Raw genomic sequence first — 27811 nt, forward strand, 5'->3', positions numbered from 1 at the left:
ACCAGGCATGCACTGGTTTTAACATGCTCCCTGCAGGCACATGTGACCTAAGGGGAACTGCTTTTTTAAAAAAGGAGAGCTCAAACAAGTTCAGAATGGCACTGCAGGGGGAGGAAAAGCTCTCACTCTCCCCCTAATGCTGTTTTCTTGCATGAAAACTGCATGTGAAGGAATTATATCACTGATTTTGTAGCTCCACACATGAAGCAGCAAAATCAGAAAAATAGCACTCCCTCCCCTTGAAACAAACCGTTCTCAGTTTGTTTGAGCTCTCTATTTTTTAAAAGAAGCAGTTCCCTTCAGCTGACATGTGACTGCAGGGAGCCCATTAAAACCAGCAAATGCTTGTGCAGAAACATAGCATCTAGAGAGACCCCAAATCACTCTGATTTTTTATCCAAAAGAATATATGCAAATAAATGATACAATGAGCAAAAGCATACAGTTGATCAGCAAAAGGCTATGACTTCTGAGCTTGGAAAAATCAAATGGCTATATACGATGTTAAAGAGATAGGTATAAATATATCTTAACGGTTCCAGGTTTGTTGTTCAGGCTCTGTTAGGGCTTGATTAAAGATGTGCTGAACATGTGTTTAATGGGGGGAATCCCAACTGAACTCATGTTTTATGTGTGACTGCACTCCCCTTCAAAATGGTTGGGGGGATGGGCTCGCAGGCACATGCATGGAGGAAGGAGAGGCTTCATCAGTTCCTGCTTTCTACCCAGCATGCTTGTGCCTTGGGGGCAGGGGGCGAGCTGTTTGTCTTACTGCTGGAGATACGTGTCTCCTGGGCAGATGTGAAAAAGACAGTCAGAGAAACAGGCCACCCTCCACGGCTCTTTTGTATCTGCAAAAGCATGTTGGATAGAAAGCAGGGAGTCAGGACTCACCATTTTGAAGGTGAATGAGGTCACATGTAAAATGCAAGCTCAGTTGGGGCTCCCCCCATTAAAATGTTGAGTGCACATATAATCAGGCCTTTAATCATAAAACTTTACACTTTTTCTCTATAATCTTAAGCATGTCTGCCATACATCAAGAAAAGCTACCTCTCCAAGAATGGCTGCTTCCCTCCAGAGGAAGCTTCTTTTACCTCTCAGTCCCCCCCCCCCCAAAAAAACCAATCCCCTGTAACTTCACTAGAATTATTCACCCACTTTGAGGCCACTTGCCACTTGCCCTTATATTATACAGTAATAGCCAAGTGGCCTTGATCTGTGGATACTTAAGTCTGGAGACTGAAGCCATGAATGGACAAGACAGGTTTGCAGAAAAATCTGAAATCTAAAAAAAAAAAAAAAACACTGGGAGGATAAAAAAAAACCTAAATGAAAAAAGCAGTGCTTGTAGCTTTAACCAGACACACTCAGTGGCAGTTGCTAGGCAACCATAACAATTTAGCCAGTATTCCAGGCTTGGTTTCTGTCAGTAAAAAGGGAGCAGGAGGGGCAGGGCCCCTTTTGGCCTTTGAAGGAAGGAATCATTGGGGCCAGACCCAGAAGCAGCCACCAGACAACATGCTACTATGTAACTGGCATGACTCACCCAGGCCTGGCTGCTTGCACCTATTCAACAGCAAGCCCCACCCCCCAAGCCAGTTTCAGAGTTTCAGAATAGGATCTGGAGACCCAAATTTGAATCACCACTCTGATGTAGAAGCTCACTGGGTGACTTTGATCAAGTCACACACTCAGCCTAAATTACATCTCAGGGTTGCTGTGAGAATAATATGGTGGCAACAAGAATGATGAAAGCCTTCGACAATATATAAGAATGATGTAAGCTGCTTTGGATCTCTATCGTGGAGAAAGACAGTATATAATTGAAGTAAAAAAAAATTCTTAGAAAGATACTTTGGTGAAATGTCATTTCATCACAGGGGCACCTACACTTACCTATATTATCCTGAAAAGCAGATTAAAAGATAGAAACATTAACTATTATTATGTATGTTTACATTGAGAAAAGAGCTATATTGGCCATCCTGAAAACTCAGTTGTCAATCCTGGTGAAGAGACCTGTGAAAGTAATATGACAGCAATGCTTATTCACTTACTCCACAAAGTTTGATCTGTTAGACTAATACGGAGAATTGTTTTGGATATACTACAAATTGCTCTTGAGACAGAATACTACAAAGTGAAAAAGTATGTATATTTTTGAAAATGTTGAATAGCATTTTATTTAAAACAATTCCTATATTACCTGAAAAATACGCTGCAAAGATTGTAAGGAAGTTGCAGGCAAAGTTAACATGCAAAAATGTGTCAGAAAACGAGAGTTGATCTCTTTTCTTCCTTCACTTGAAGGTGCACAAGATGCAACCAAGGCCACATCCTGGACATGCTGTGAGGAACATGAAGGAGAATAATTTTAAAAAATGGAAAAACATTTCAAATTTTACTAGATAAGGATAAAGAATAATGACAGGAAATGTATTCTATGCATTTTACAGAATCAGCATATTTCTCCACATTTGAAAACCCAAGCTTTCATGTCTCTATGCTTCATAAAGGGTTTCAAGTGAACTGGCAAAAATGCCTTTAAATTCAGGAAGGTCTGCAAGGGAAAAAACAAATACAAACTAGAAACAAATTCTGAATATCGATATATAATGCATTTGGGATGAGAATTTATTACTGCTAAAGCAGAATATGGTATTCATAGGGAACAAAATAATGTAAGATTTAACTGTAACAAATTCTACAGAACATTAGAAATAATGAAGAAATCAGTACCTTCCATGCAAGTTGATGTGTGTCATAAAATCCTCCCAAATCTAGAAACTGTCGGATGAGCTCAAGTGGTGGCTGGGCCCCATACTCCTCTGGTATTGGCACATTCAGATCATCAATAAATACTAATACCTTTGAATAAGAACATGACCAACAACACATAAAGCATACTGGCACAACACAGTTTTCAACAAGTATTGGATATGCAGATATCAACAGCATTTTCATTATCTAACTCTATTCCAGATGGCTATATGTACAAATTTGCATGTGCTAAAAGATTACTTGAATGCAGTGGCTCATTCCCCAAACAGCTGATTGCATTTGTCAAAGGCCTGCTTGAGACATAGCTGTAACAGGTATAGATACATGTAATATACTGCATTGGTCCACAAAACCACCAGAAATGAAAGGGCCCTGGAGATATCCTTTCAGTCTTCCCTGATTGGAGAACACAGAAAAAATATTGGACACTGCTAGAATTCAAAACTTGTTATCCTTAATAACATTTGATTTATATACTGCCCTTCAGGACAACTTAATGCCCACTGAGAGCGGTTTACAAAGTATGTCATTATTATCCCCACAACAAAACGCCCTGTGAGGTGGGTGGGGATGAGAGAGCTCCAGAGAGCCATGACTAGCCCAAGGTCACCCAGCTGGCTCCAAGTGGAGGAGTGGGGAATCAAATCCGGCTCTCCAGATTAGAGTCCCGCGCTCTTAACCACTACACCAAACTGGCTGTCCTTCAAAGGAACCCCAATCTTAGTGTTCACAGCTATGCCTAATAAGGTTCTAAGTAGAAGGAAAGAGCTCAAAATGTCCACAGAGTCATTGAGACATGCTCAAATCAGATATAAATGGATAAACCGCACCAAATTACAAGTAAAGCACAAAGCCAAATTATATCATGCCTCAAGACTACGACTCAGGAATAAAACTACTGCAAGACATTAAAATCCCAAAAAAGAAAAATGGCGCAGCCACCAAGCCCTCATAAAGGAAGCAAAATACTTGTTTGTTGTAATACATAGGACAGTAGACATAAAACAATGTATAAAGCAACATTTCAGCAAACAAAACTGAAGCAATTAAGAGAAATGTGAAAAGTTGTGGTTAAAGTATGTACAGTTAAGAATAAAGATAGAAAAATAAAATACAGCAATCTGAGGTTTGGGGGAAGGGAGGGGAATGAGACTACTCAAAGTAGCTCTTGAAGTTTTATTGCCCTTTTTATTGGTAATTCCATCAATAACCTGAGTTACTTCACCAGATTATAGAGGGTTCCACAGGTTAAGTGGTACAGTATTCAGTTTTTGTAAATCTTTACTCTCCCACTTATATTTCTATAATTTTAAATTGGTACAACCAAAAGACAAGTGGGTTTTGCAATAAGGTCTTCACCTTATTAAGATGCTACAAATCAAATCTACTTGATCCAGCGGACACTGACTGTAGTAGAAAAGTACTGCAGTGCAGGATCGTGGATGAAGACCACATCCCACCCAAATTTCTTCCCCAAATTGAGGGGAGTTATATTTAAGAACAGTAAGACTGACTTTCTGATTTGCACTGTTCGGAGCAGATAGGCCTTGAGCCTCCTTCTGACATCTAGGTTGTGTCAGAAACTCTCCCTAGTCTATTTAGGGTACAGGTAGAAATATGGTAGCCTTATCTCTTGCAAACTATGCAGTTTGGAATACGCTTTTGGAAGACAGTACGAGGCATCACCTTACCATTGTGAAAGATACAGAGTTCAGGTCTGACTAAATCTTCTGGCAGACGCAAACATAATAAGGAAGATAGTCTTCATTCTCAGCCTTCTCGGGGGAACATCCTTGACCAGTTCAAATGGATGTTTGGTCAGGGCTGTGTAAAATGTCTACTGAGTGAGGGCTTCCCAATAAGGGTTGTAAATTTTGAGCATAAACTGTTTTCTGAATACTAGGAGAGTGTTAGCCACCTCTCAGGAATATCCCCATCTTAGGAAGGTGTTCCTTTCTATTTCCACACGGTTAAGCAGAGTAAGTCTAAATGAGAGAGCCAAATTGGTCCCCGCTGTAACTTGACCGGAGAGGTCAGTAGGATGAGAGGTGGAAATATCACCATTGGTCCTCCGAGCTAAATACACTCAGTTTTAATTGAATATATCTATTTGCAGTGTAAAATAGTTATTTAAGGGAAAGGAGAGGGTGGGAAGATATCAATATCTTGCATATAAGAGCATTAAAAGGGGAGAGAGGAGGGACACGTTATTAATATTTTCTTTTTATACGTTTATTAGATAGAAAAAATCTTATTGTGAGATACTAACAGTGCAGTCCTAAGAAGAGTTACTCCAGTCTAAGCCCACAGATTTCAATGGGTTTAGACTGGAGTAACTCTTCTTAAGATTTGCATTGTAAATTAAATAGTGACCGTTTATTCTATAGAAAGTTGTGGATAGTATAAGTAACTCTTAGGAAGCATATAGCAATTGTTAATATAAATTTTGTGTTAATATACAAAATTAATTCTTGTTTATTTACCAAACTACTGTATTCAAATTAGATTTTATTATTCACTATAATTGTAAAGTTCAAAAATACATAAACCCTGATACTTTTCTTTTGAACTTAACCAACTAATGGTATTACAAACAAGATACGCATCTAAACAACAGTCAGAATGCATTCAAAATTGAACATTACCTCCATTAATATTCATGGTCTCAACAATCCAATTAAAAGAAAATGAATCTTAATGAATCTCGCTAAGTTATACTCTGCTTCAAGAGACTCACCTACGCTCCACCAACAATTATGAACTGAAAGCCAATTGGATTATTTTTTGTATCAAATTTTTTATTGGATGGGTCAGTATACACAAATCATAATATTCAATATTCATATCCATCACATTATATCACTCCCACCCATTCCCCCCCTTTCAGTTGACTTCCAACAGTTTTCCATTCCCTTCATCTACATTACATCACTATCTCCTATAATATTAATTTCTAATTAATTATAATACATAATATAACATACTATATCTACCGTGTTTATAATAAGTCTCTAATATTACTTTCAAGATTATATTATAAAATATACTATATCATTCTTACTTATATACTATTCATATTTTCACCTCTAACCAATGTAAAGTAAAGATCTCTTCTCCCCTCTTAACAACTATCCAAAGACCACATTTTGCCTTTCATGTCCCACTTTTTTCCACATAATTCTTAATTTTCTCCCAACTCATAGCATATTCCACGGTATCTTGTTCTTTCAACTTCATTATTAGCTTGTCCATTTCTGCCATATTTAGTAACTTCAAAATCCAATCTTCCACTGATGGTATCTCTTGAGCCTTCCACAACTGTGCATAGGACATCCTAGCCGCAGTAATCGTATAGAACACCATTGTTCTATCCATTCTATCAAATTCTTCTAGGTTCATACTTAGTAACAACAATTCTGGGTTCTTAATCACATTTTCCTGTAAGATATCTGACATAACCTCTACAATTTCCCCCCAGAATTGTTTAGCTTTTTCACAAGTCCACCACATATGATAAAAAAAACCTTCATGTTTCTTACACTTCCAACACTTATCTGACATTTGACTATTACCATTTGCTAACTTTTTTGGCATTAAATACCATCTATACATCATTTTATACACATTTTCTCTTATAGTGGTACATGTTGAAATGTTTATACTATTTTTCCACAGTCTTTCCCAAGCTTCCATCGGTATATCTTTATTACAATTTATTGCCCATTTCACCATCTGTACTTTAACTATCTCATCTTCTGTAAACTATTTTAACAAAATTTTATATACTTTAGATATCATCTTTTCCCCCTCTTGAAGTAAACATTCTTCTAATTCCAAGTTCTTAGCCCTAAATCCTACCTTTCTACGATCTGTATCATATAAGTCTTTTATTTGTCTATATTGAAACCAACCATACTGAAACGGCAGTTCTTCATTCGTTTTAAGTATATATTTATCACAATCTACTCTTAAAATTTCTTTATATGTCCTCCACTCCTCTCCATCATATTCCACCTTTAGGTTTACAACTTCTGCTGGTATAATCCACATTGGAGTCTCTTCATCTAAATATCTCTTATATTTTTACCAAACCGCAAATAAACTCCGTCTCACAAAATGATGTAAAAACATAGCATCAGCTTTTATCTTCTCATACCACAGATACGCATGCCATCCAAAAAATTTGTTGTATCCTTCCAATGTCAATAGTTTATGGTTTTTCAATAACATCCACTCTTTCAACCAGACCAAACATATAGCTTTGTGATACAATTGCAGATTCGGTAATTGTAGTCCACCTCTCTCCTTGGCATCATATAGTACCTTCATCTTAACTCTAGGCTTCTTCCCTGCCCATACAAAGTTCATAATCTTCCTTTGCCATTTTTCAGATTGCTTATTATCTTTCACAATTGGTATTGTTTGCATTAAAAACATTATCCTCGTAAGTACATTCATCTTAATTACAGCAATGCGACCCAACCATGATAAATTCATTTTATTCCATTTCAACATGTCCATATCTATTTGCTGCCATAATTTGTCGTAGTTGTTTTTAAAAAGATCAATATTTTTCGCAGTCAACTCAATACCTAAATATTTTATTTTATAGACTACCTCACAATTCGTTATCTCCATTAAATCTTGTTGTTCTTGCTTAGACATATTTTTACAAATTATTTTTGATTTGTTCTTATTTACGTAGAATCCTGCTAGATCCCCAAATTCTTTTATTTTTTCCATCAATCTTGGCATATTTGGATTGGATCTTCCACTATCACCATGATGTCATCGGCAAAAGCTCTCACTTTATATGAAAATCCTTTAATTTTCAAGCCTCTTATCATATCATCTTCATGTATCTGCCTCAGTAAAATTTAGCCGTAATTCCATCTGGTCCTGGTGCCGTTCCCACTTTCGTTGCTTGTATCGCCTCCATAATTTCTGTTACTGTAATTTTAGCATTCAACTTGTCTTTCAATTTCTTAGGCACCTCTGGCAATTTCATTTTAAGAAAAAATTCCTCCATTAACCTTTTGTCAATAGTTTTTTTCTGATATAATGTCGCATAATATTTATAAAATGCTCTCCCAATTGCATTTTGATCAACTCTTTTCCATCTTCTATAATTTTGCTTATTTTCTTCTCTCTCTTTTTCTTCAACTGCCATGCTAGATATTTCCCAGGTTTGTTGGCTCCTTCAAAAGATTTTTGTTTCAGTCTTTTCAGTTCCCATTCCACCTCCTTGTTTTCCATCACTTTTATTTGTTCCTGTAACATTCTAATCTCATGTTGCAATTTCTTTTTACCTGGTCTTTTCTTTAATTGTTGCTCTTTTTGCATTATCTTTTCTTGAATTTCCTTCAATTTCAATTCTTTCTTCTTCTTATCTCTGGCATTTAAATCTATCAGTACTCCTCAAATAACAGCCTTATAGGTATCCCATACTTTATGAATTGGTACACCTTGATCCACATTGCATTGAATAAAGCATTTAGTCTCTTTTTGAGAACATCCAAATTTACTTGGCTAAGAAGATCTTCATAGGCAGCCCAATCCTAAGAGGGGCGGGGAAAGTGAATAGGAACCGAACTAAGGCTTGCGACGGCGTATCTGGGCTTTACGCCCACGTAAGTCGCCCTCCGCCTGCGCTGGAATGCGGCACTGGCCCGCCGGCGGGCCGGCACCGGTGCAAGCCTCAGGCGCTCAGGCAGCAGCAGAGGAGCGGCGTAGATCCCTGCGCCAGCGGAGGGGGCGTGGGGGGAGGGTGGGGCCAGAGTTAGTCTGCTCCCTAAGCCCCTCCAGAAGCGGGAACGCCCACAGTGGTGCAAAAAAGCTATGCCATGGAAAAAGAAGGCGTAGTCCATAGGCGCCCATGGAACGGCGAAAAACCGGCACCCTCTCCGAGCGCCCAGCCCCGCCTCCATGGCCCGAAGGAGCATAGGATGAGAACTATCCCGGGGACCAATCAGCGTGCGTGCCCAGCGTGGATGAGCCCCCCTCTCCGCACCCAATCACCTGCGACCGTGCCCTACAAAACATCTGGCCAGCGCCGGCCAAAACCCTCAGGTAAGTGAGCACGTCGCCGGAGGCTCTGTCCCTCTGTCCATGTGCTGCGTGGCGTTGCCCCTTTGAACACCGAACTGGGGTGAGGGCATTCACGGTGGCAGGCACGGAATGCACTCGGGGGACTTTGTGAAAAAGTGGGTGGACTTCCCGTAAAAGGGAAGAAGTGCAAATGTCTGGCTAACCCCCTTTTTACCCTGACAGGAAGAACAACTCTACATCTAACTGGACTCATGCAAGCTAGTTGCTTCCAACTAAGCACAAACAAATTAACCCTTCCATGAGAGAAGGGAGTGACACTTGGCGAACTTACAGCAGCCTCTCCCGTTTCCTTGCAGGTACCCTGACTCCGGTATGCCCGCCTGGTGATGACTGACAGAGCGCTGACAGGTGAGGAGGAGGTAGGGGAGGGGGGACCCGTTCCGCAGATTAGTGCAAACCGCCCATTCACCTGACCCCACCCGCTCACTTGCCGCTTCGGGTGAGGCCCAGCACGGGTGGGGGGCGACCATGGCCGCCCCTGGCCACCTCAGAGGCAGGCGCCCCAAAAACCACATGCGACCAAGTGTTTGTTATGACCAGCTGATTCCCTCCCGTAAAGGTAAAGGCTTGCCAAGGCTGAGTGCATCCTCGCAAGACCGTCATGCATCAGCTGGTCGCTGCTGCCCTCGACTATGTGCATCCTCCCGGATGGCGGAGTGTGGGGCTTGCCTCGCCAGTGGAACGAGGCAAAGCCCACATGTGTCTTTTTCCCCCACAGGCACGTCCAGGGCATGGCTGTTCCCCTGCGTCCTGCCCTCCCCAAACATCTCTGACGGACGGTTGGCTGCAGCCCAGGAAGCACTTTTGCGCTGCGGCCTGCATCTCAGCCCTGCCCCACCGAGCAGGAAGGAGGGCTGTGAAGAATTCCCCGGCTCCCTTGCTAGCCTAAAAACAAGCCCACTTGTTCCAGTGCAATAAAACGAGTTGTAAAACAACTACCTTCTGTGTCTGCGAGCCTGACTTCGTCCTCTGCCCCTCCCCCAACACTCCCGTCACATATCTCCACCTGCACATCGCTACAAATGTATCTGATAGACCCCGTTCTGCCTCCCTGCCCTCCTCCCCTCACAGTAACGTCAGGTAGAGGGTTGGGACAGGGCATGTCAGCGGGGAGGGGGGAGCCACCGAGGGTGCTCGATCCCTGGTAGGGCGAGCAGCTGGCACCCGATAAGCCAGGGAAAGGGTGGCCGGGGGTGCTGCTGCAAGGGGGCGGGAAATGGCAGGGGAAACGGTCCGCTCACTGGAACCCTAGCCCCATCAGTAAAGAAACTATGGTAGCGGCAGACGGATGCCGTATCCCAGGCAGGAGGTCTCGCGTGCCTCAGGGAAGGTCGCTCCCATTGCAGCCGCAGCCACAGCAACAAAGTCCCATGAGCGGCCGCCTCCCAGAGTGGGTCCAGCCCCTTGGGTGTCTGCGGCAGCCCCATTGGTCATTCCAACACCCTCCACCCCGCGGCGTCCCGCCTCACATCCATCCTGCGTGGCAGTTGTGAGGCTCCCGTGCCAACATGGCGTGGTTGTTGGGAGGGGTGGGGTGTGTCCGAGGCTGCGCATGGCTCCGCCCTGCCCAGCGGCTTCCCCCGACACTGGCCGCAATGTGGGCGGTGATCAAGAGGGAGCAGCTAGAGGTGCACGCCGCATGGGAGGAGGCGAACAACCGCGGGCGGGAGTTCATGGCCACGGTACTGGAGGTGGGAGAGGGGCTCCGCGCCTCTCAAGCCCATGCCGAAGCCCTGCTCGGGCGGCTCGTCACCATCCTGGACCCGCCAGACCCGCCCGCTGCAGCAGCTCCACCTGCCCCAGAGGCGCCCCTCCCTCGGGCCCAGTTGCATGCAAGAGGCCGGGCCCGTGGACAGCCAAGGGGGTCTGGCCGCCGGCCTCGCTGGTGAGCCCCGCTGCCATCTTCCGGGGGGTGGGGTGTTCTGCTGGACAGGCGGGGCTGCAGCCCAGAGTGTAATACAGCTGCTGGAGACAAGGGGGAAGGGTCCTGGGGGGGCAGGGGCAGCGAAGCGGGGCTTGGCCGCGTGACCTGGTCGCCGCAGCCGGGAAGGCTGGGTGGAGGGGCAGCTGCTTCTGACCATGCACTCGCACAGGCGCCGGACAGCACAGGGGGCGAGCGGGGGGGGGGCTGGCGCGGCAGCGCCCGGGCCATTGACGGGCCCCTGGCTGCCTGTCCTTCCAAATGGGCTCTGCCCAGCCCTGCCTCCCCATGGTCCCTCGACACCCTCCCTCTCCTACACGACTCCCCTTCCTCACGTCTGCTGGGGGAGGTGGGATGGTATAATAATAAAGGCTGATTTCTGTGCAACAGGTGTCTGTGGTCTTTGCCTTGGGATGGGGACGGGGGCGGGCCCGCTGTGTCTGCCTTTTGGTGGCGGCCTCAGGCCAACCCTCCCCTTCGGCGCGACTTGGTGGCTGTTCCCTACTGCCGGGACTGGCTGCTGCCCTGGATTCCTCATGGCAGGGCGCCTGGCAGTCCCATGCAAACCTCTCTGGACGCGGCCGCCACGGACTTGGCGCTGCATTGGGCAAATGAGGGAGAGGCTCCTCAGACCACGCCCACCCCTCTCCTTCCCGAATGCGAGCCCCGCCCAACGCACGAGCCGGCCCGCCCACAACGCTTTCTGGTTCTCCCAATTTGCATCTCTGCGCTGCTGCCAGGGCTGACGCTGCTGCACTTTGCTGGCACAGGATACGGCCTGGCGGCGCCACTGCTCCGTCTGTGCAGGCACGCCGGCATTGGGGCCAGCCATAGGATTGCGCAGTTAATCTCCATCTGTTTTTTCCTTCTCATTCCAAATCTCCACAACATAGGGTTATGATCTGAGCTAATTTTTGGCAAAATATCCGTTTCCTTAGTCCACACTGCTCATTCTTTAGATGCCCAAATCATATCTATTCTTGACAGTGATTGATGACTTGCTGAAAAAAAAGTATATTGCTTAGTCTTTGGGTTATGTTTTCTCCAAATATCTTCTTTCTTGTTTTTGAAGCTCAAAAAATGACTTTGGCAATTTTCCCATCTTATTCTTACTCATACTTGTTTTTTTGTCTAATTGTAAGTCCACAACACCATTAAAATCCCCTGCCACAATCACTTGATCATATGTCATTTGATCCAACTGAGTCATTATTTCATTAAAAAAATGTTCTTTTGCTCCATTAGGCGCATATATTCCCAAAATCAATGTTTTTTCCCCATTGCACTCAAATTCCACCGCCAGATATCTACCATCTCTATCACCAACAATCAACTTTGATTGCAATTCTTCTTTTATATAAATTACAATTCCTCTTTTCTTTTGCTTTGTTGCCACTACAAATTCTTTTCCCAATTTCTTATTTTGTAAGTACTTATTATCTTGGTCTCTTATATGGGTTTCTTGTAAACAAATTAAATTACATCTTTGTTTGATGAGCCAATGAAATATTGCCTTGCGTTCTGAAGGTGAATTAAGTCCATTTACATTCCGTGATATTAATTTGTACTCCATATTTAAAGTCTACTTGTTTTAGGTAAGTCCTTTTCGTTCTCCAACAGGAACACTTCCATTGCATGTTTTGATTTAATCACTTGTCTCACAGATTGGAACTCAAAACTCAAACCTTCAGGTATTTCCCATCTATATCTTATATTCATAGATTTCAGTTTCTGTGTCAAATCTCTGTATTTCTTTCTCTCCTGCAACACTCTCCTCGGCAACTCCTTCATAATTCTGACCCTTGTCTCCTCAAGTACCAACGGGGATTCAAAATGCTTTCTAATAATTTCCTCCTTCATTCTCTTTGTAGTTAGCTGGACAATAACATCTCTTGGTAGATTCTTTTGCGCTGCATATCTTGAATTCACTCTGTAGGCTATATCCAGACTGGCCGCCACCTCTTCTTTTCCCTTATTTAAAAATTCTGCGATTATTTCAGTGATTTGCTTCAAGGTTGATCCTGCCATTGTCTCTGGAACGACTTTAAAATGAAGTTGTTTTCCTGTTGCTTTGCATTCCATCACCGCCATCCTGTCACTTAATGCTGATGTTTCTGCTTTTATACCGTCCGTTCTGAGTTCCACCTCCTGTACCTTCTGCTGAGTTATTTGCAGCTCTTTTTTTTATCTCATCAATATTTTTCGCCAACTCTGCCACTTCAGATTTTATAGCCTCTTTAATATCCTTCAATAAATTTTGCTGTGACTCCTGTATCTGCTTTTGCGATTCCTGTACCATTTCTTGTGTCTTTTATATAATTTCATTTATTTCTTTACTGCCATCTGTCACTTTTTTGTCCAAGCTTTCAATCGCTATCTGCCAGTCTCTAACTTTATCTTTTTTTGCCATCGCTGGACTTGCCTTGGCACCCCACGAATCCGCTCTCTTTCTCAGTTCCGTTTTCTCACCTGTCACTTTAAGCTCCCGTATTAAATCTTAAATTAATAGTCCAATTTTTATATCTTTCAAAATGCCGGGCGTCTTTTCTCTATGGTACAGTCTATGGTAAAATTCACAACCTTCCCTTACTCGAAATGGCAAATTTCCCTTCTTCAAAATGTCAGGTGTTTTTTCTCTATAATATAGTCTATGGTGAAGTCTCCAGCCTTTCCCACACTCAAGATGGTGAACTTCTACTTCCTCTCAGGTCCTCTGTCCCACACTGTTCTCCTTCCATTGCTCTCCCAACACACTTCCTGCTCTTCTAGCCATGGCTCGCTGCTTTTAACAAGTACTCCACTTCTCGCGATCTTCCAGCCGCTTCCCACACTCCTTCCCTGCGTCGTTATCTCTCAAACCACAGGTATGCAAAACAAAACGTCTTTTTCACTGTTTTTAGCTCTCTTATATTCAAAAAGTCACAATTTACACTCCCAATCACTTTCTTACTTCCTCCGCTTTAGGTATCTGTCTCTTTAATTCAATATACTTTGGTCTTTGTTTAATTATTTAGTCAGTTAGGGGAGATAGCAATCATTACTTCTTTTATTCTTCTTGGGTTGTACTCACTGTTTCTTTTGTTCAATTCTACTTTAAATCCGTTTCTGAAGCTTGGGTACAAAGGTCCTGTGCCAATTAAATGACTCCAAAAGCTGCTGCAGAGATAATAGTTGCCCTTCTACGAGGGGACCTCAAGGCAGAAAGGGAATCCTTAATTTAGAACCCCCCTCTGCCGAGATCACTCACTCTTGGGGCTACCAAGCGTTCCTGCCCAATTTCTGCCTGAAATCAGGGGGCTGCAGGTGATCAAGGCACCGCGCCAGCCAAAAAACAGCACCTTGGATGGTCCAGCTCCCTGGATCACTTCAGACCTCCATGATCCCAAGCCGGAAGTTCCTGAAAGCCAATTGGATTCAATACCAATATTATGTCAAAGGTTCATCCAAATCTCATGGAGTATCCTAGTCTCTAAAAATATAAAATTTCACCATAAAGCAACATTAACAGATTCTTATGGCAGCTGTATCATTGTTAAAGGTTTTGTAGAAGAGTGACAATTTACAATAGTTGCAATTTATGCTCCTAACAATAAACAAATCAATTTTATAGAAGAAAAACTAAAATCTCTAACAAAATTTCAAGGGGAAATAATAATAGGAGGAGACTTAAACTTCATTCTTAACTATGATCTAGATAGAACATACTTCAATAAACCTAAAAATAACAGAAACAAAACACTCATATAGCAATACTACTAGATAACTATCAATTGATTGACATATGGCATGTGATGTATATCTCAGGAAAAAGATTTCACATACTTCTCCTCAAGGCATAATATCTGCACTAGAATCAACCACATACTTATTTCTGATTCTCTAAAAAACAATGCACTATCTTCTGAAATTGGCAATATAATGTGATCAGACCATGCCTGGGTAAACGGTACATTATCATTAGGCCCTAGTGACAAAACAGAGAAAAAGTGGTCCTTAAACAAATCACTGTTATACAATGAAAACAACACCAAAGAAATAGAAAATACCATCAAATAATACATAAAGACCATGTAACTAAAGAAACTTGTCCACACATAATATGGGATGCATTAAAAGCACCTGGTAGCAATGTCTACATTCTTGAACAAAAGTAAAAAAGCCCAAAACAAACAATAATGGATCAAATCAGTCATCCTGAACAACAACATATAGAAAGGGGAGGAGAATCTATCAACAACTTCTAAATGAACGTAATATCCTAGAATCCATGGAAACCAACCACAGACAAAAAAAATCTCATCTACCTAAAACAAAAGCACTGGTACAATACTTTGAGAGCACTCCAACTGTAAGTAGGGAAGCTCAAGAGTGGATAAGATTTAAACTCAACTTTATATCCAAACTGGACAATTTTCAGAACCCAACTGTCATTAGTAATATCAACCCAGGCTGGGTAAAAGGTAGCCAGTCTGTTGCCAAAAACTACTGGCTGTTCTACTACTAGTCAAAAGGAATTCTGTTGTCCTTGAGAGTCCTTGTTCAAAGGGCTTTGCTGCCCTTGATGAGGGCGATTATTGGGTCTCCTCCACTGATAATGTCCCTGGTGAGACTGAAGTTGCTTATGTCGTGTATATAGAGCGTGTATATAGAGGATACGGCTGATATCTGTACGACCGTCCTCTATATGGGTATTGAGACCAGTATTGATATCATTGTGTAAGTTGTTGTTTGGGTGGTATCACACTGTAGGATCGATCCATTTGTCTATTCTTTCGTTTTTGCGACAAATTGTCGTCCGTCTTGGTGGAGAAGAGGGTGGGGCCCTCGAAAGGAAGATCCTCAATTTTACTCCTGGTCTCCATAGGAAGTGCCATGGTGCATAGCCCGGTATGTCATTGCAATACTACTGAAGATACAAGTGACCTGGCTGAAGTGTCAGCTGCATTACGGCCCACGTTGATTTGTTGCTTTGAGAGCCTTGTCCAGAATCACCTTAGCTAATACTTTCTGATCCTCTGGCAGCTTGTCAATGAAAGTCATTATTCTGTTCTACAAGAACACTTGGTAAGCTCCCATTATTGCTGAGTATTTAGCAATCTTTATGTTAAGGGCAGCAGAGGAGTATAGCTTTTCCCCCAATGAATCCAATTTCCTATTCTCTTTATCAGCCAGGGTTGTATGTGTGCCTTGGGGCTGTCTGGCCTGCATCTCCTCCGTTACCAGGGATGACGGAGGAGGATGGTTAAACAGGAAAATGCAGATGTCTTCATGGGTCTTATATAGGGGGATAGGATGGGACAATGCCAGTTTTTTGCAAATAGTGTTAAATAAATCAACAAACCCTTCAATTATGGGGAAAGCCACATTGTCTGGATTGCCTGAGTAAAGACGTTGCAGTATTTTGTCTTTTGGTTTTGTGTCTACAGCTGATAACTCAGTTTCAAGTGAGCATGCCAATTCTAAGCATCTGCTCCTGCTCACACCTGATAATAGTTGAGCTGCAGCATTTTGCACCAATTGGAACATCCTATATGCGCCTCCTCGCCCAGCTGGTGCGATGTTTTGGACTTGGATGTCACCAGTACACTGATGACACCCAGTTATACCTGTTCTTTATTGCAGGAACTCCATACTCTGATAGAAAAGGAGAGACAGATCCTAACTACCTATCTAGTCTAAGGATGGACATGGATGGCAGGGCAAGGCCTGTATCCATGCTGCCAAGATGGAGGGAGAAGGAGAGAGGTGTTGCCTGGAACAAAGCCAGGAAGAAAAGGAGACAGAGGAAGTAAGTCAGGAGGAGGAAATCTTGAGAATAGCAATTTGCATATTAGAGGACAGTCAGAGCAGTAAACAATAGTAAATAGTAAACAGAGTGCCCTGACCTCTCTATCTTTCTAACTCTTTGGTTTGTCCCCCTCTGAAACCTGAGGACAGAGACAGTGCAGGACCCAACACCCCGTCTCGCTGTTGCTCGGATCAGTCTATGATCAATCTATGAGATTCATCTTGTCTCATAGATTCTGAAAGCGAAGTCTTGGTAGCGGCTTGGTTAGGGCATTGGCAATCATCTCTCTGGATGGACAGTAGATCATCTTCACGATATCTTTCTGTTGTAGTTCTTTCACGATATACTTCCTGTCAACATGCTTGATTCACATGTGAACGTCATCTCTCTGTAGGAGCTTGATACAACTTTGATTGTCTCCATAGATGGTTACAGGTAGTGAGATCTGTATCTAGTATTCGCTTTAGCCATGTTATCTCTTGGCAACAGTCCAGCTGAGATGTATTCAGCTTCTGTTAAAGATTGAGCAACTCTTTCTTGCTTCTCGCTTGTCCAACTTATCATTCCATTTCCATAGAAGAAAGTATGTCCACTGGTAGATAATCTGGTATTCAAGTCTTCTCCATAGTTAGCCCCTGTGTACACGATTACTTCAGGTTTGCTGTTAGCTGGTAGCTTGATCTTGAAATGTGTTGTACCTTTCAGGTATCTAACAAGTCTCTTGACTGCGTTCCAGTCTTTGAAGGTTGGTGTTGAAGACTTTCTGCATAGTAGACCCACTGCAGCACTTACATGGGGTCTTGCTAGTGTACTGATGTAGAGTAGCTTGCCTATGGCAGCGTGGTAATTGTTGTCTGTTGGTAGCTTCTCAGTGTCATCTAGATCCTTTACATAACTTGGTTCCATATGAGTAGCAACTGCGTATGCATCTTCCATTTCATGAGGGATATAAGGTTTTTGATCTTTTGCTCTTAGTTAATAAGGAAACTTCAATCTTCTCCTCTGTAAAGTTGCATGCCTAGGTAGTGACTGACATTACCTGGCTGCTTGAGCTCAATATGGTCGCTTAAGTGTTGTACAACTTCCTTGCTGTCATCTGAATTGTCATGAGCCAGAATCAAATCATCTACATAAATCAGAAGATAAATCCATATGCCATTCTTCTTCTTGGTCTATAGGCAAAGGTCATTTTCACTTCTCTTGAATCCTGCTTGGATGAGTACATCATACAGTTTTAAATTCCAAACGCGAGCAGCTTGTTTAAGTCCATAGATGCTCTTCTGTAGTTTGCACATAAGGTGTTCCTGTCTTGCTTTCTCAAAGCCAGGAGGCTGGAGCATGTAGATATCCTCTTCAAGTTCACCATGTAGAAATGCTCTCTTGACATCAAGATGTTCCACTTGTGTGTTCTTGCTTGCAGCAACACTTAGTAGTATCCTCACTGTGGTGTGTCCCACAACAGGTGCAAAAGTTTCATCAAAATCCTCTCTATATTTCTGGGAGTAGCCTTTAGCAACTAGTCTTGCTTTGTATCTCTGGATTGAGCCATGTTCATCATGCTTGATGTTGAAGACCCATTTGCACCCCACTGCTTTCCTCGTCTGAGGTAGCGGTGCGAGTGTCTATGTCTTGTTCTTGTGTAGGGCTTCAAGTTCTTGTGCAGCTCTTCTCCATTTCTCAGCTTCCTCTGGTGGTAGCTGGGATAATTCATCCCATGAAGTAGGTTCAGGTATTTCCGCCATTCTTGCGAGGTAAGACAGAAGTGGGGCTGGAATACCTTCAGTTGAACATGTTGATCATCTCAGTTCCACTTCTGCACTCTGTGGTCAGTTGTCTCTGGACACTGTACCTCTTGTGGGGCAGGTGTCTCTGGACTCTGGACCTCTTGTGGGCCAGGTGTCTCCGGTGGTGAACCATCTGGTACTATAGTTGCACTTGGTGTGCCAGTGATGTGTATCATAGAGTCTCCTGGTTCCTTGTCTGAATCAAGATATGTGATTTGGCTGTTCTCTTCAGTGGCAGCCCCCTCTCCAGGTGTAGCCTTCTCACTTTTGTTGAAGTATACAGCTCTGCTCACAATGGTTCTTCTGGTTTTTGGATCATATATCTTGTATCCTTTGGTTTGTGCAGAATATCTAACAAGAATTCCTAGTGAAGCTCTGTCATCTAGTTTGCCTTTCTTCTTTGGAATGTAGGAATAGGCCTTGCTTCCAAAGACTCTCAAATGTTTTACACTTGGTACATAGCCATGCCAAAGTTCAAACAGGGTAGCTTCAGTAGTTTTTGTTGAAAACCTGTTCTGTGTATATGTGGCAGTCACGACTGCTTCTCCCCAAAATTGATTTGGTAGTTGAGCATCATGCAACATATATCTCACCATGTCTAACAGTGTCCTATTCTTCCTCTCTGCAACTCCATTTTGCTCAGTAGTGTATGCCGCTGTGGTCTGGTGTTCTATGCTTTCCTGTCTCAAGAATTGCTGCATAGCGTTAGACATGTATTCTGCACCATGACCTGAGCGCAGGATCTGTAGTTTCCTTCCAAATTTATTCTGGACCATAGCTACAAAGTCTTCAAGGCAGTCCAACATCAGGGATTTCTCTCTGAGGAGATATACTACAGTGTATCTTGAAAAGTAATCAAGGAATGTAATAAAGTACTTATTCTTTCCCAGAGTTTGTACAGATAGAGGGCCACAGATATCTGAATTAAATCAAGTGGCTTCTTTGTTTTATGCTCACTTTGCCTTGGAAAAGGCGGTTTAACAGATTTAGGAATTACGCAGCATTCACATTTCTGGTTAGGTACACAACAATTTTCTAGATCAGGTTCATTTGCTAGGCCTTCCCTTTGCATTTGTAAAATGCATTCATAACTCGCATGTGGAAATCTTTTATGCCATTGATGAAGACGAAGTTTTCCTCCACAGGGCTGAATAAGATTAGTTTGCTCTTTAGCAGGCCTTGAATTACTGTTTTCTCCTTCTTCCACTTCACAGAGACCTCTTTCTAATGTAGCCATAGCATAAACTTCTCCATCTAGGGAGACTGTACATATTCAGTCTTTGCATTTAAATTCATAGCCTTCCAAATCAAGCTTTGATTGGGATTTTAAATTCAAATTCAGATCAGGTACATAAAGTACATCCTTCAGAAATAGTTCATGTGTTCCCCCTTCTGGGAATTTACAGTCTAAAACAACATTCTCTATTTTGGAAGCTAGGCAAGCTTTTCCTTCAGCAGTTTCAACTGGAATCTCATCAATTTCCTTCCATTCTTCAAACAAATGTACATCTTTTATGAAATGGGAGCTTGATCCTGAGCCCAAAGAGAATTTGTTACTTTTAAATTCATCATCACTCATTATAACATTATAGGAGTAGTGGGATCTCCCTTTAGATTCACCAGAAACATGCTTTCTCCCAAAATCCTTCTCTCTCTGTCCTCTTGCAAAATCCTTCTCTGTTTGTCTCTGAATCTTGCCTCTGGCAGGCTGGCTATTAGAATAGCACTCAGTGGCTCTGTGACCAATTCACATGCAAATTGAACAACACCTCTCTGGCCATGAAGGGCTGATCTCCTGAAATTTAATCCATTCTCTTTCTGCCTCTGAAACGACCATTTCCTCTGCTGCTCCCAAAATGGAGCTTGTTTGCAACCTAACAACAGACATACTTTTATCAATAACATGCAATTTGTGCCTTCTATCACATTCCTGGAGCAGAAAATTAACTGCTTGGGCAAATACAGTAATATTATTTGTTTCCAATTGACAGATCATGTTAACAAAGCTGCTTGGTAAGGAAATATATAAAGCAGAGAGTTTATCCTCATCTGAGAGGGCTTTCCCAGCATCACTTAACTGGTTGAAGACATGCATTAACTTCCCAACATGGTCATCGAATCATTGAGTCTCATTATATTTTATATCTGCCAGTTTTCTTCTCAATTCACTCACATAAGCCCAACCAGATCTCTTATGCGTGTAAGTTAATAAATCAAATTTCTCTTTGGCAGTTTTGGCACTTCGAATTACTGCTTTTTGCTGCTCATTAAGAGTGCCATTCAAAAGACAGATTGCTTTCTAATCCTTAAATTCCCATTGGGGATTTGTAGGAGTTGGGGGTTTGTCAGTAATTACCTCCAAAATGTCGGGAAGTTTCAGGGAGAGTTCCAAGGCCTCCTTCTATGCATCGTAGTTGCTATTTCTTAGGCATTCCTGTGGATGCCATGCTCCAGGCAGGAGATCCTTCCACTTTAACCTCTCATCTGAGGGAGCGGAATTTGAGTTTGGCTGGGAGCTGCTGGAAGTCCCAGCTCCTTCATTTCCTGAGCTTATCTTTTCCTATAATTTTCTGAGCTTCTGTAAATTGCAGTTTGCTTAATTAGTAAAGCACTCAGCACATTTTTAGTTTTGCTGTTTTCCACCTTTAAGTTAGTCATTGGGAAAATCTAGGCACCATGACCTGAAGCCTATAACCTGATAAATAAATAGTTATGTTGGCCCCTGAAACCTAATTAAAGGATTCCATGTTTGGGCTGTTAGCAGAGTCTATAGTTTGGTATAGGAAGCGCAATTATAGGTGGTTGTGAGCTCGTTCTGCTGGCTGGTGTGTGTGCAGGAATGAAAATAATAAAAGCATACACTTGATTTCTATTTAGAGAAGAAATAAGAGTTCTTTATTGCAGGAACTCCATACTCTGATAGGAAAGGAGATCCTTTCCTATCGGAAAGGAAAGATAGATCCTAACTACCTATCTAGTCTAAAGATGGACATGGATGAGATGGCAAGGCCTGCATCCATGCTGCCAAGATGGAGGAAGGAGAAGGAGAGAGGTGTTGCCTGGAACAAAGCCAGGAAGAGAAGGAAGGAGAGGGAGGAAGTCAGGAGGAGAAAATCCTGAGAATAGCAATCTGCATATTAAAGGACAGTCAGAGAAGTAAACAATAGTAAACAGTAAACAGAGTGCTCTGACCTCTCTATCTTTCTAACTCTTTGGTTTGTCCCCCTCTGAAACCTGAGGAGAGAGACAGTGTAGGATTCTCCTCTTCCAACAGTCAGATGGAACTGAGGAACCTCTCCGCCTTTCAACAGGCCATATCAGAGGTATACTGTATGTTATTTGTGAAACAAAAAATTGCAGACTAAGCAGAAACTGAGAGTTATGTTTTTATGGACCCTCCCTAACAAGTTCAACAGAAAACCCCAAGCCTTTCTGAGTAATAATGGGAGTGAGCACATTTCTCATGCCAGATAGATATTTCTCAGGGGAAAAAACGTAGATTTACAGTTACCTATACTCCAGAACTAAATGGGGTGGCTAGCAGTCACATACCCACTAGGATGATTTGAATCTGAAGAGGCCTCCTGCTTCTCGAGACTTTATTAACATAGTGCACTTAGCCTTGATTCATAAACCTTACTCTTCTGATTAGTGTGCCCATTCGTGGTTTTTAGGAAATTTGGGGCATGTGGCAGATTTCCACTCTCCTACCGCATTAGGTATTCCTACTGTTAGTGCAAGCACAGTAACAAAAGGAGAGGTTGCATTAGGTTGGCACCTCTACAAGTATCAGTTAAGTGATAAGGAACTGTGCTGCAGTGCTTTATTATTATTTTTTTAGTATCACTGCAAGAGAGGAGGATGGAGACAACTAGATTGGCTCTGCCTATGGTTGGCTCTTTCTACCATTGATTGCCTTGTCCTCCACCCCACCAGCTCCAATGGCTATCAGCTACCTGCACGGAAACCACAATGATGAATCAAAGGTTAATGGTTTACTTCTCATTATATTCATAATCTACATTAATTACAATAATAGCTCATCTCCTGTATCTTACCAGTTTTGACTGGGGAGCACCAAGGATGTCTTTACTTTTCAATACTAGTTTCTCAAGAATCAAAGCCTGTGTTTGGGCAGCAGTGGTGTGGGCACTAAATCGTATTGTGGAAACTACAGCATCTTTTGTATTTTCTGGACATGGGTTATCTGGATCAGCCATCCCTTTTGGCACATTCAGAGTTGAATCTTAGAAAAAATAATAATAATGGGATCAATAAACATTTCTCTCAGCTTTCTAAATTACTAGTAGGATAACAGCACTGCCAGTCTTAGTTTATTTCCTAATGAAAATCATAACACTATCAATAGTGGCAAATGTAAAATATGAAAATTCCCACAAGAGAAAAACAAATATATTTGTTAACAAGCTGTTAAGAGTTATTTAATCATATGATATTCATTTAAAATCTTTCCCACTTATCTTCTAAATTGAGCATATTTTGCTGTCTCAAGTCATGAAGGGGAGAGAGGTTTGCTGCCTTTCTACTGACCTGATCTATGTATTTAACAGCAACTTCCCATGCAGATGTATGAAGGTTATCTAATTAACTACTGCATGTCAAATGCTGATACAAGCAAGGGGGCAAGGCCTGTAAAACAGATTGTAAATGCCAGCCCCAAGACTTCCTGGGGGACCCAGCTGAAGGATCACAGGGTGAGGAAAGTGAGGTGCATGGTGACCGTCATGCTTGCCGGAGATGGGGAGGCTCTATGGGATAGAACACCCTGCTCCAATTCAATTCCCAGTCCAGCCAATCTGGGCAGGCTGGCCAGGGCAGTGGAGATGGGTAAAGGGCAACTGTCATAGATCAGCCAGTCACAGACAGCCCCGATGAGGCAGACAGCTTGGGTACAGCTGGAGCATGGCCCTATCCACAGTCAGCTACAGACAGCCTGCCTCCAGCAGCTGTGGCTACTCTGTCATGTGAGGAACTACCATCCAACAGCAGCATTCCAAATGTCCCAGCCCAAGATGCAGAACTGAACAGCACCCCATTACCCACCTTGCCTCCCCCATCTACGGAGCCACTGGAGCACAGACAGAAGAGTGTCTAGCATGAACTACTGGAAAGGAGACTAAGTGCTCACTTAACAGCCCAGATGTACCTGGATCCAATCAGTAGGGGGGAGAGCACACACATGGGGCAGATGCAGCCCAGCTGCGAAACAAGCATCTTAGCTTTAAAGGATGGAGAGACCACCCGTGGAAGCAACGAGTCAAATCACTCTTGACCCAGCCACCACTGACTGTCCCTGCCTTGCTCCTGTGACTTTGTATTGCTTCTAGACTTCAACTTCTGAACTCACCATGGACCTGCCCTAGTGATGACGTTCTGACTTTGTTCATGACCTATGAACTACTGGCTTGCACTCTCCCTTGCCTGCATTGACAAACTATGGCCCCGAACCACCTGGTGCCCAGAGGGACCCTGGACAGCAACGGACCTGAGAGGTGTGGTTTCCTCTGAGGTCTGCCACCAGCACTCATTAAGAGGCTGGCCACATCCCTCAGCACTTGGCTTATGGTTGGCTTCCCACTTGACCCTCTTTTGGAATGTATTGTTTAGACTCTGTTCGCAGTGCATGGCTCTGGGACTTTGGGGGTGATTGTGGCATGTTGCAGGGGTGCTTGTGGATGGTGGTTGTACTTGCTTTCCTTTTGTCACAACTTTGGGGCAGGCGGTTTGGGCATTTGGTATGATGGGAGAACAGAACCTGCGAGCTCAGTTTCCCTATTATGAGGATCCCTTTAAGGGGTCTGGGGAGTGATGCATGAAAAGTGCATGCTCAGCTTGGGGGCTGTTGGGGCATCTTCACTCCCAGATGGCAGGGGATCCACACAGCGGTGTGCGCCCATGTGGTATCCCACTATGGGTCATCCCATTGTCCCCCCTCAATAGGTGGTCTGAGGGGGCCGGAAGTCATCAGCTGTCTCCTATGCTGCACCAATGCTCTGCAAGCTGTAAATAAAGTTGTGGGCTCATTCAACTGCATCAAGATGGTCTGATGTGTTCTGTCGCCATGCCCTTGTTGCTCCTCCCTCATCAGCACTGGGCCGCAACTGGCAACCTCAAAACAGGATGAATGAATTAGCATCCAATGTAAGCTGGTGTGCATGAAATATTTTAATGATTCCATTTAGAAAGCAACATATTCAAAGCTTATTTTAGCTTACTATCTTATTAACTGTAGTAACAAAAATACCACAAACATGGGCACTTCCCCTCAAGAAAACCTAGAAATATATCTGTAGTCTTTAACAAGATTTACATACAAACATACTTCAGACATTTGAAGAGAATATAACGAACATGCATGGTGGATTAAGTGCAAATGTGGCATGATGGAGGGAGAGGCTTCAGTCTTCTCTTTTGCGGTATTTAACATGCAGCTCTGGTGACTGTTGTTTACCCCTCAGAGAACAACATACAGGTTCTGTGCCCTATACTTGTATGTTTTCTTCTGCTGGACAATTAAGAGCTTTGCAGGAGCAATTCAAAGAGTGAAGATGTAAAAGGGAAAGCAATAACTACCAACACCCAACCTGATCATAATTAATAATTAACAACAAACAACAATAATAATTGTGTTTCTGAATATTTTTTTTAAAAAATAGCAGGTACCAATTAATGTAACCAATTATCAATTCTAGTTTGCCCTAAATTACATTTATGATGGCCCAGGAATACATTACCTGACCAAATTTCTCTCTCCATTACCACTATACTGGCCTAGAACAGATTTTCCTGTTTGGGGGCTCTGGACTCAAATAATTCCAAACTCTCACCAACAATCCCATTTTAGCCCTATCTCTTATACTTTTAAAAGTATAAAAACCTAAGTTACTGGGTTCTTAAGAGAATGGCATAAAGGCAATTTGCTTCATTGAGGGCCAAAATGCACAATATGAAACCGACATGTTAGAACAAGGGTTCCCAACCTGACTCACAGTTATACATTCAAGCAGAGACTCACCATTAAGAAGCTCTAAATTTCTCAGGTTGGCTGCAAATGGAACACAGTGGAGGGAGAGGATTCTGGCTTTCCTCTCATGGCATTTTTGCCACTGGAAATGGGGCCTAGGAGCCCCTGTTTGCCCCATCCTCTGGCAACACATCTCCATCTCCATGCACCTCAGGAAGAGATAGACAGGCTCCCTCCAGCAACCTTTCCAGTGGCAAAAATACCACAAGAAAGAAGCCTGAAGCCTCTCCCTCCACCATGTCCCATTTGCAGCCAAATGGAGAACTTTTTGAAGGTAAATTTTTACTTGAACTGTGAGTGATGCTGGTAAACCCGTGCTCCAACACATGCTCCAACACATGGATTTCATATTGTGTATTCTGGCCCTTAGCCTCTCACTCCTACCTATCAACTGATGTATCCTGCAATTAAATGAACTGCTTTGGGCAGTAGGTAAGCTACATTTTTGTTGTTGTTCAAGCAGCAAGAACCACTTTGGGGGGCCTTCTGTTGATAGAAGATTCCTTGATGTATTGTTAATTTCAAATATTGCTACAGTTTTATTTAACTTTACTGAAAGGAATTCAATGGTTTTTTAAAAATGTTTGAATTGCTCCCACTATTTTCTCCAAGCATAATTGAAGATGAAGCTAAAGGCCATGCTGATAGTAGAAATATCTGATCTTAAACAATTTTCTTAATTTTATTTAAAAAATTAATAATATCATACATATATCTTTCACTGAGGTCTGTGGTGTTCTCCAAGGACTGTGAAATTGATCCATTCTGGCATTTCCAAAATTCTTTATGAAGCTAGGTAGAATAATGGATATATATTAAAAAAGCAGTGTGGCACAAAGAATCAGAACTGCTAAACAGAATCACCATTTTTTCCTTGCTTACTATTTCTAATATTTATTACAAATATAGGGTTTATTTTACATGGCTGTTGTTGACAATTTGCCAGTACTGCCAATTATCAAAGAGGGCAATACATGGACAATTATAGAAGCAGTTGTTTTCACCACACCCACCAACAAATCTTAACAAGTTTCTCATTATAAATTCTCATTCTAAATATACATTTTAAAATCTGAATATCAATGTGCAAAACCATGAATGAGTTAAAAATAAATAAAACAAAACACAAAATAAACAATTTTCTTTACATATTTCCCATAGTGATTTATTGCTCCCACCTTTTTTTCCTTTTCAAATTTAAAAAGAACACAAGTGCTGCTGCTACAGTTGTACAGTGGAAAGCGCCAAGAGCCTTAAAAAAAATGTGCTCTCATTTGCAGAGTATGGAAGGAGAAATATTGTAAGAGGTGCTAGGTATAACTTGCCTGGACCTCTGATTCATCCAGGCAAGTTAAAATATAATGTATGAACAAGTCTGAGAAGAGAGGGAATGCTAAAATATTGCAGGAGATAGATTTTAAGCTCCTCCACCACAACTGAATAAACTAATGCTTGTTTATTATGTAATAACATGATATTCTAGGAAGTTCCTTACAATACCATGATGATTTTAAAACATATTTGAGATACGTGAACTTCATAAGTTTCTTTCATTCAAAATCTCAAAACTGTTTTCAAGGAAAGTCTGAGACTTTGGAGCAGCTGCAATTATCTGGATTTTTTCCAGAATCTTAAGCTTACGTGTAGATCTAAGGCTTGTATGTGTCTCAGGTAATAATCAACTTCAGGGAACCTAGAAGGATTTCCTTACACCAGTCTTCCTGAAGATACTGAACTGAACCCTGAGGAGTCAGGAATAGCATGAAGAGGAAATTGGAGGTTTGCTGTGGGAGGGTGGACCTGGCAAAAATTATACTCCCCTCCATCTGCAGAAATCCTTGACAGGGTTCAATCCAATGTTTTTATACTATACTGATTTCTATTCTTTAAAATGCCATTTTAAAAATTTTATGGGAAATAAAAAATCTAAAACTTTAGTAGCTTTATAAAATATAGTTAAAAGGTTTGAATTTTCCAAATCTTGTCCTATATTATTTTCCTTGTCCTTTAAAAAGTGTGTTTTATTGGACTAACCCAAATGCCAGACCGATAGGCTTTTCTTTGATCAAACTTGTACCCTTATAACTTGAGAGTTTTACCATGGAATCATTCTTGCTTCCACCATTCATTCAATCTTTAATTATAATTGATTCATTATTGGGGTAGGCTTGAGATAAATACAGAAACCTTTTCTGTCCTTCAGTATCATTATCATCATTCATTTGGAACAAATCCTTTTCTCTTGCAAGTGACATTACTTATTGGAAAATCTTAAAATGTAGAGATGAGATCTCTGGGAGGTACTATTTAGATCATCTTAAAATTAAACAGCAATTAGGAAATAATGAACCCTACAGTTTTAATTGTCTTTAGCTTCATAA

At 42.1% G+C, this 27811-nt stretch overlaps 1 protein-coding gene across 1 annotated transcript in view; it reads right to left on the minus strand.

Moving 5' to 3' along the window:
- The window catches only part of DNAH14 (dynein axonemal heavy chain 14), a 447800-nt gene that overhangs the window by 167362 nt on the left and 252627 nt on the right, over window positions 1-27811 (minus strand). The window contains exons 42-45 of the mRNA XM_054972406.1: window positions 23383-23474; window positions 22444-22631; window positions 2743-2871; window positions 2210-2350 (exon numbers count right to left, since the gene is read on the minus strand). Coding sequence (XP_054828381.1) covers window positions 2210-2350; window positions 2743-2871; window positions 22444-22631; window positions 23383-23474 — 550 coding nt within the window. The remainder of the gene's footprint in view (window positions 1-2209; window positions 2351-2742; window positions 2872-22443; window positions 22632-23382; window positions 23475-27811) is intronic.

Source organism: Eublepharis macularius, chromosome 1 (genome assembly GCF_028583425.1).
Source record: "Eublepharis macularius isolate TG4126 chromosome 1, MPM_Emac_v1.0, whole genome shotgun sequence".
NCBI lineage: Eukaryota > Metazoa > Chordata > Lepidosauria > Squamata > Eublepharidae > Eublepharis > Eublepharis macularius.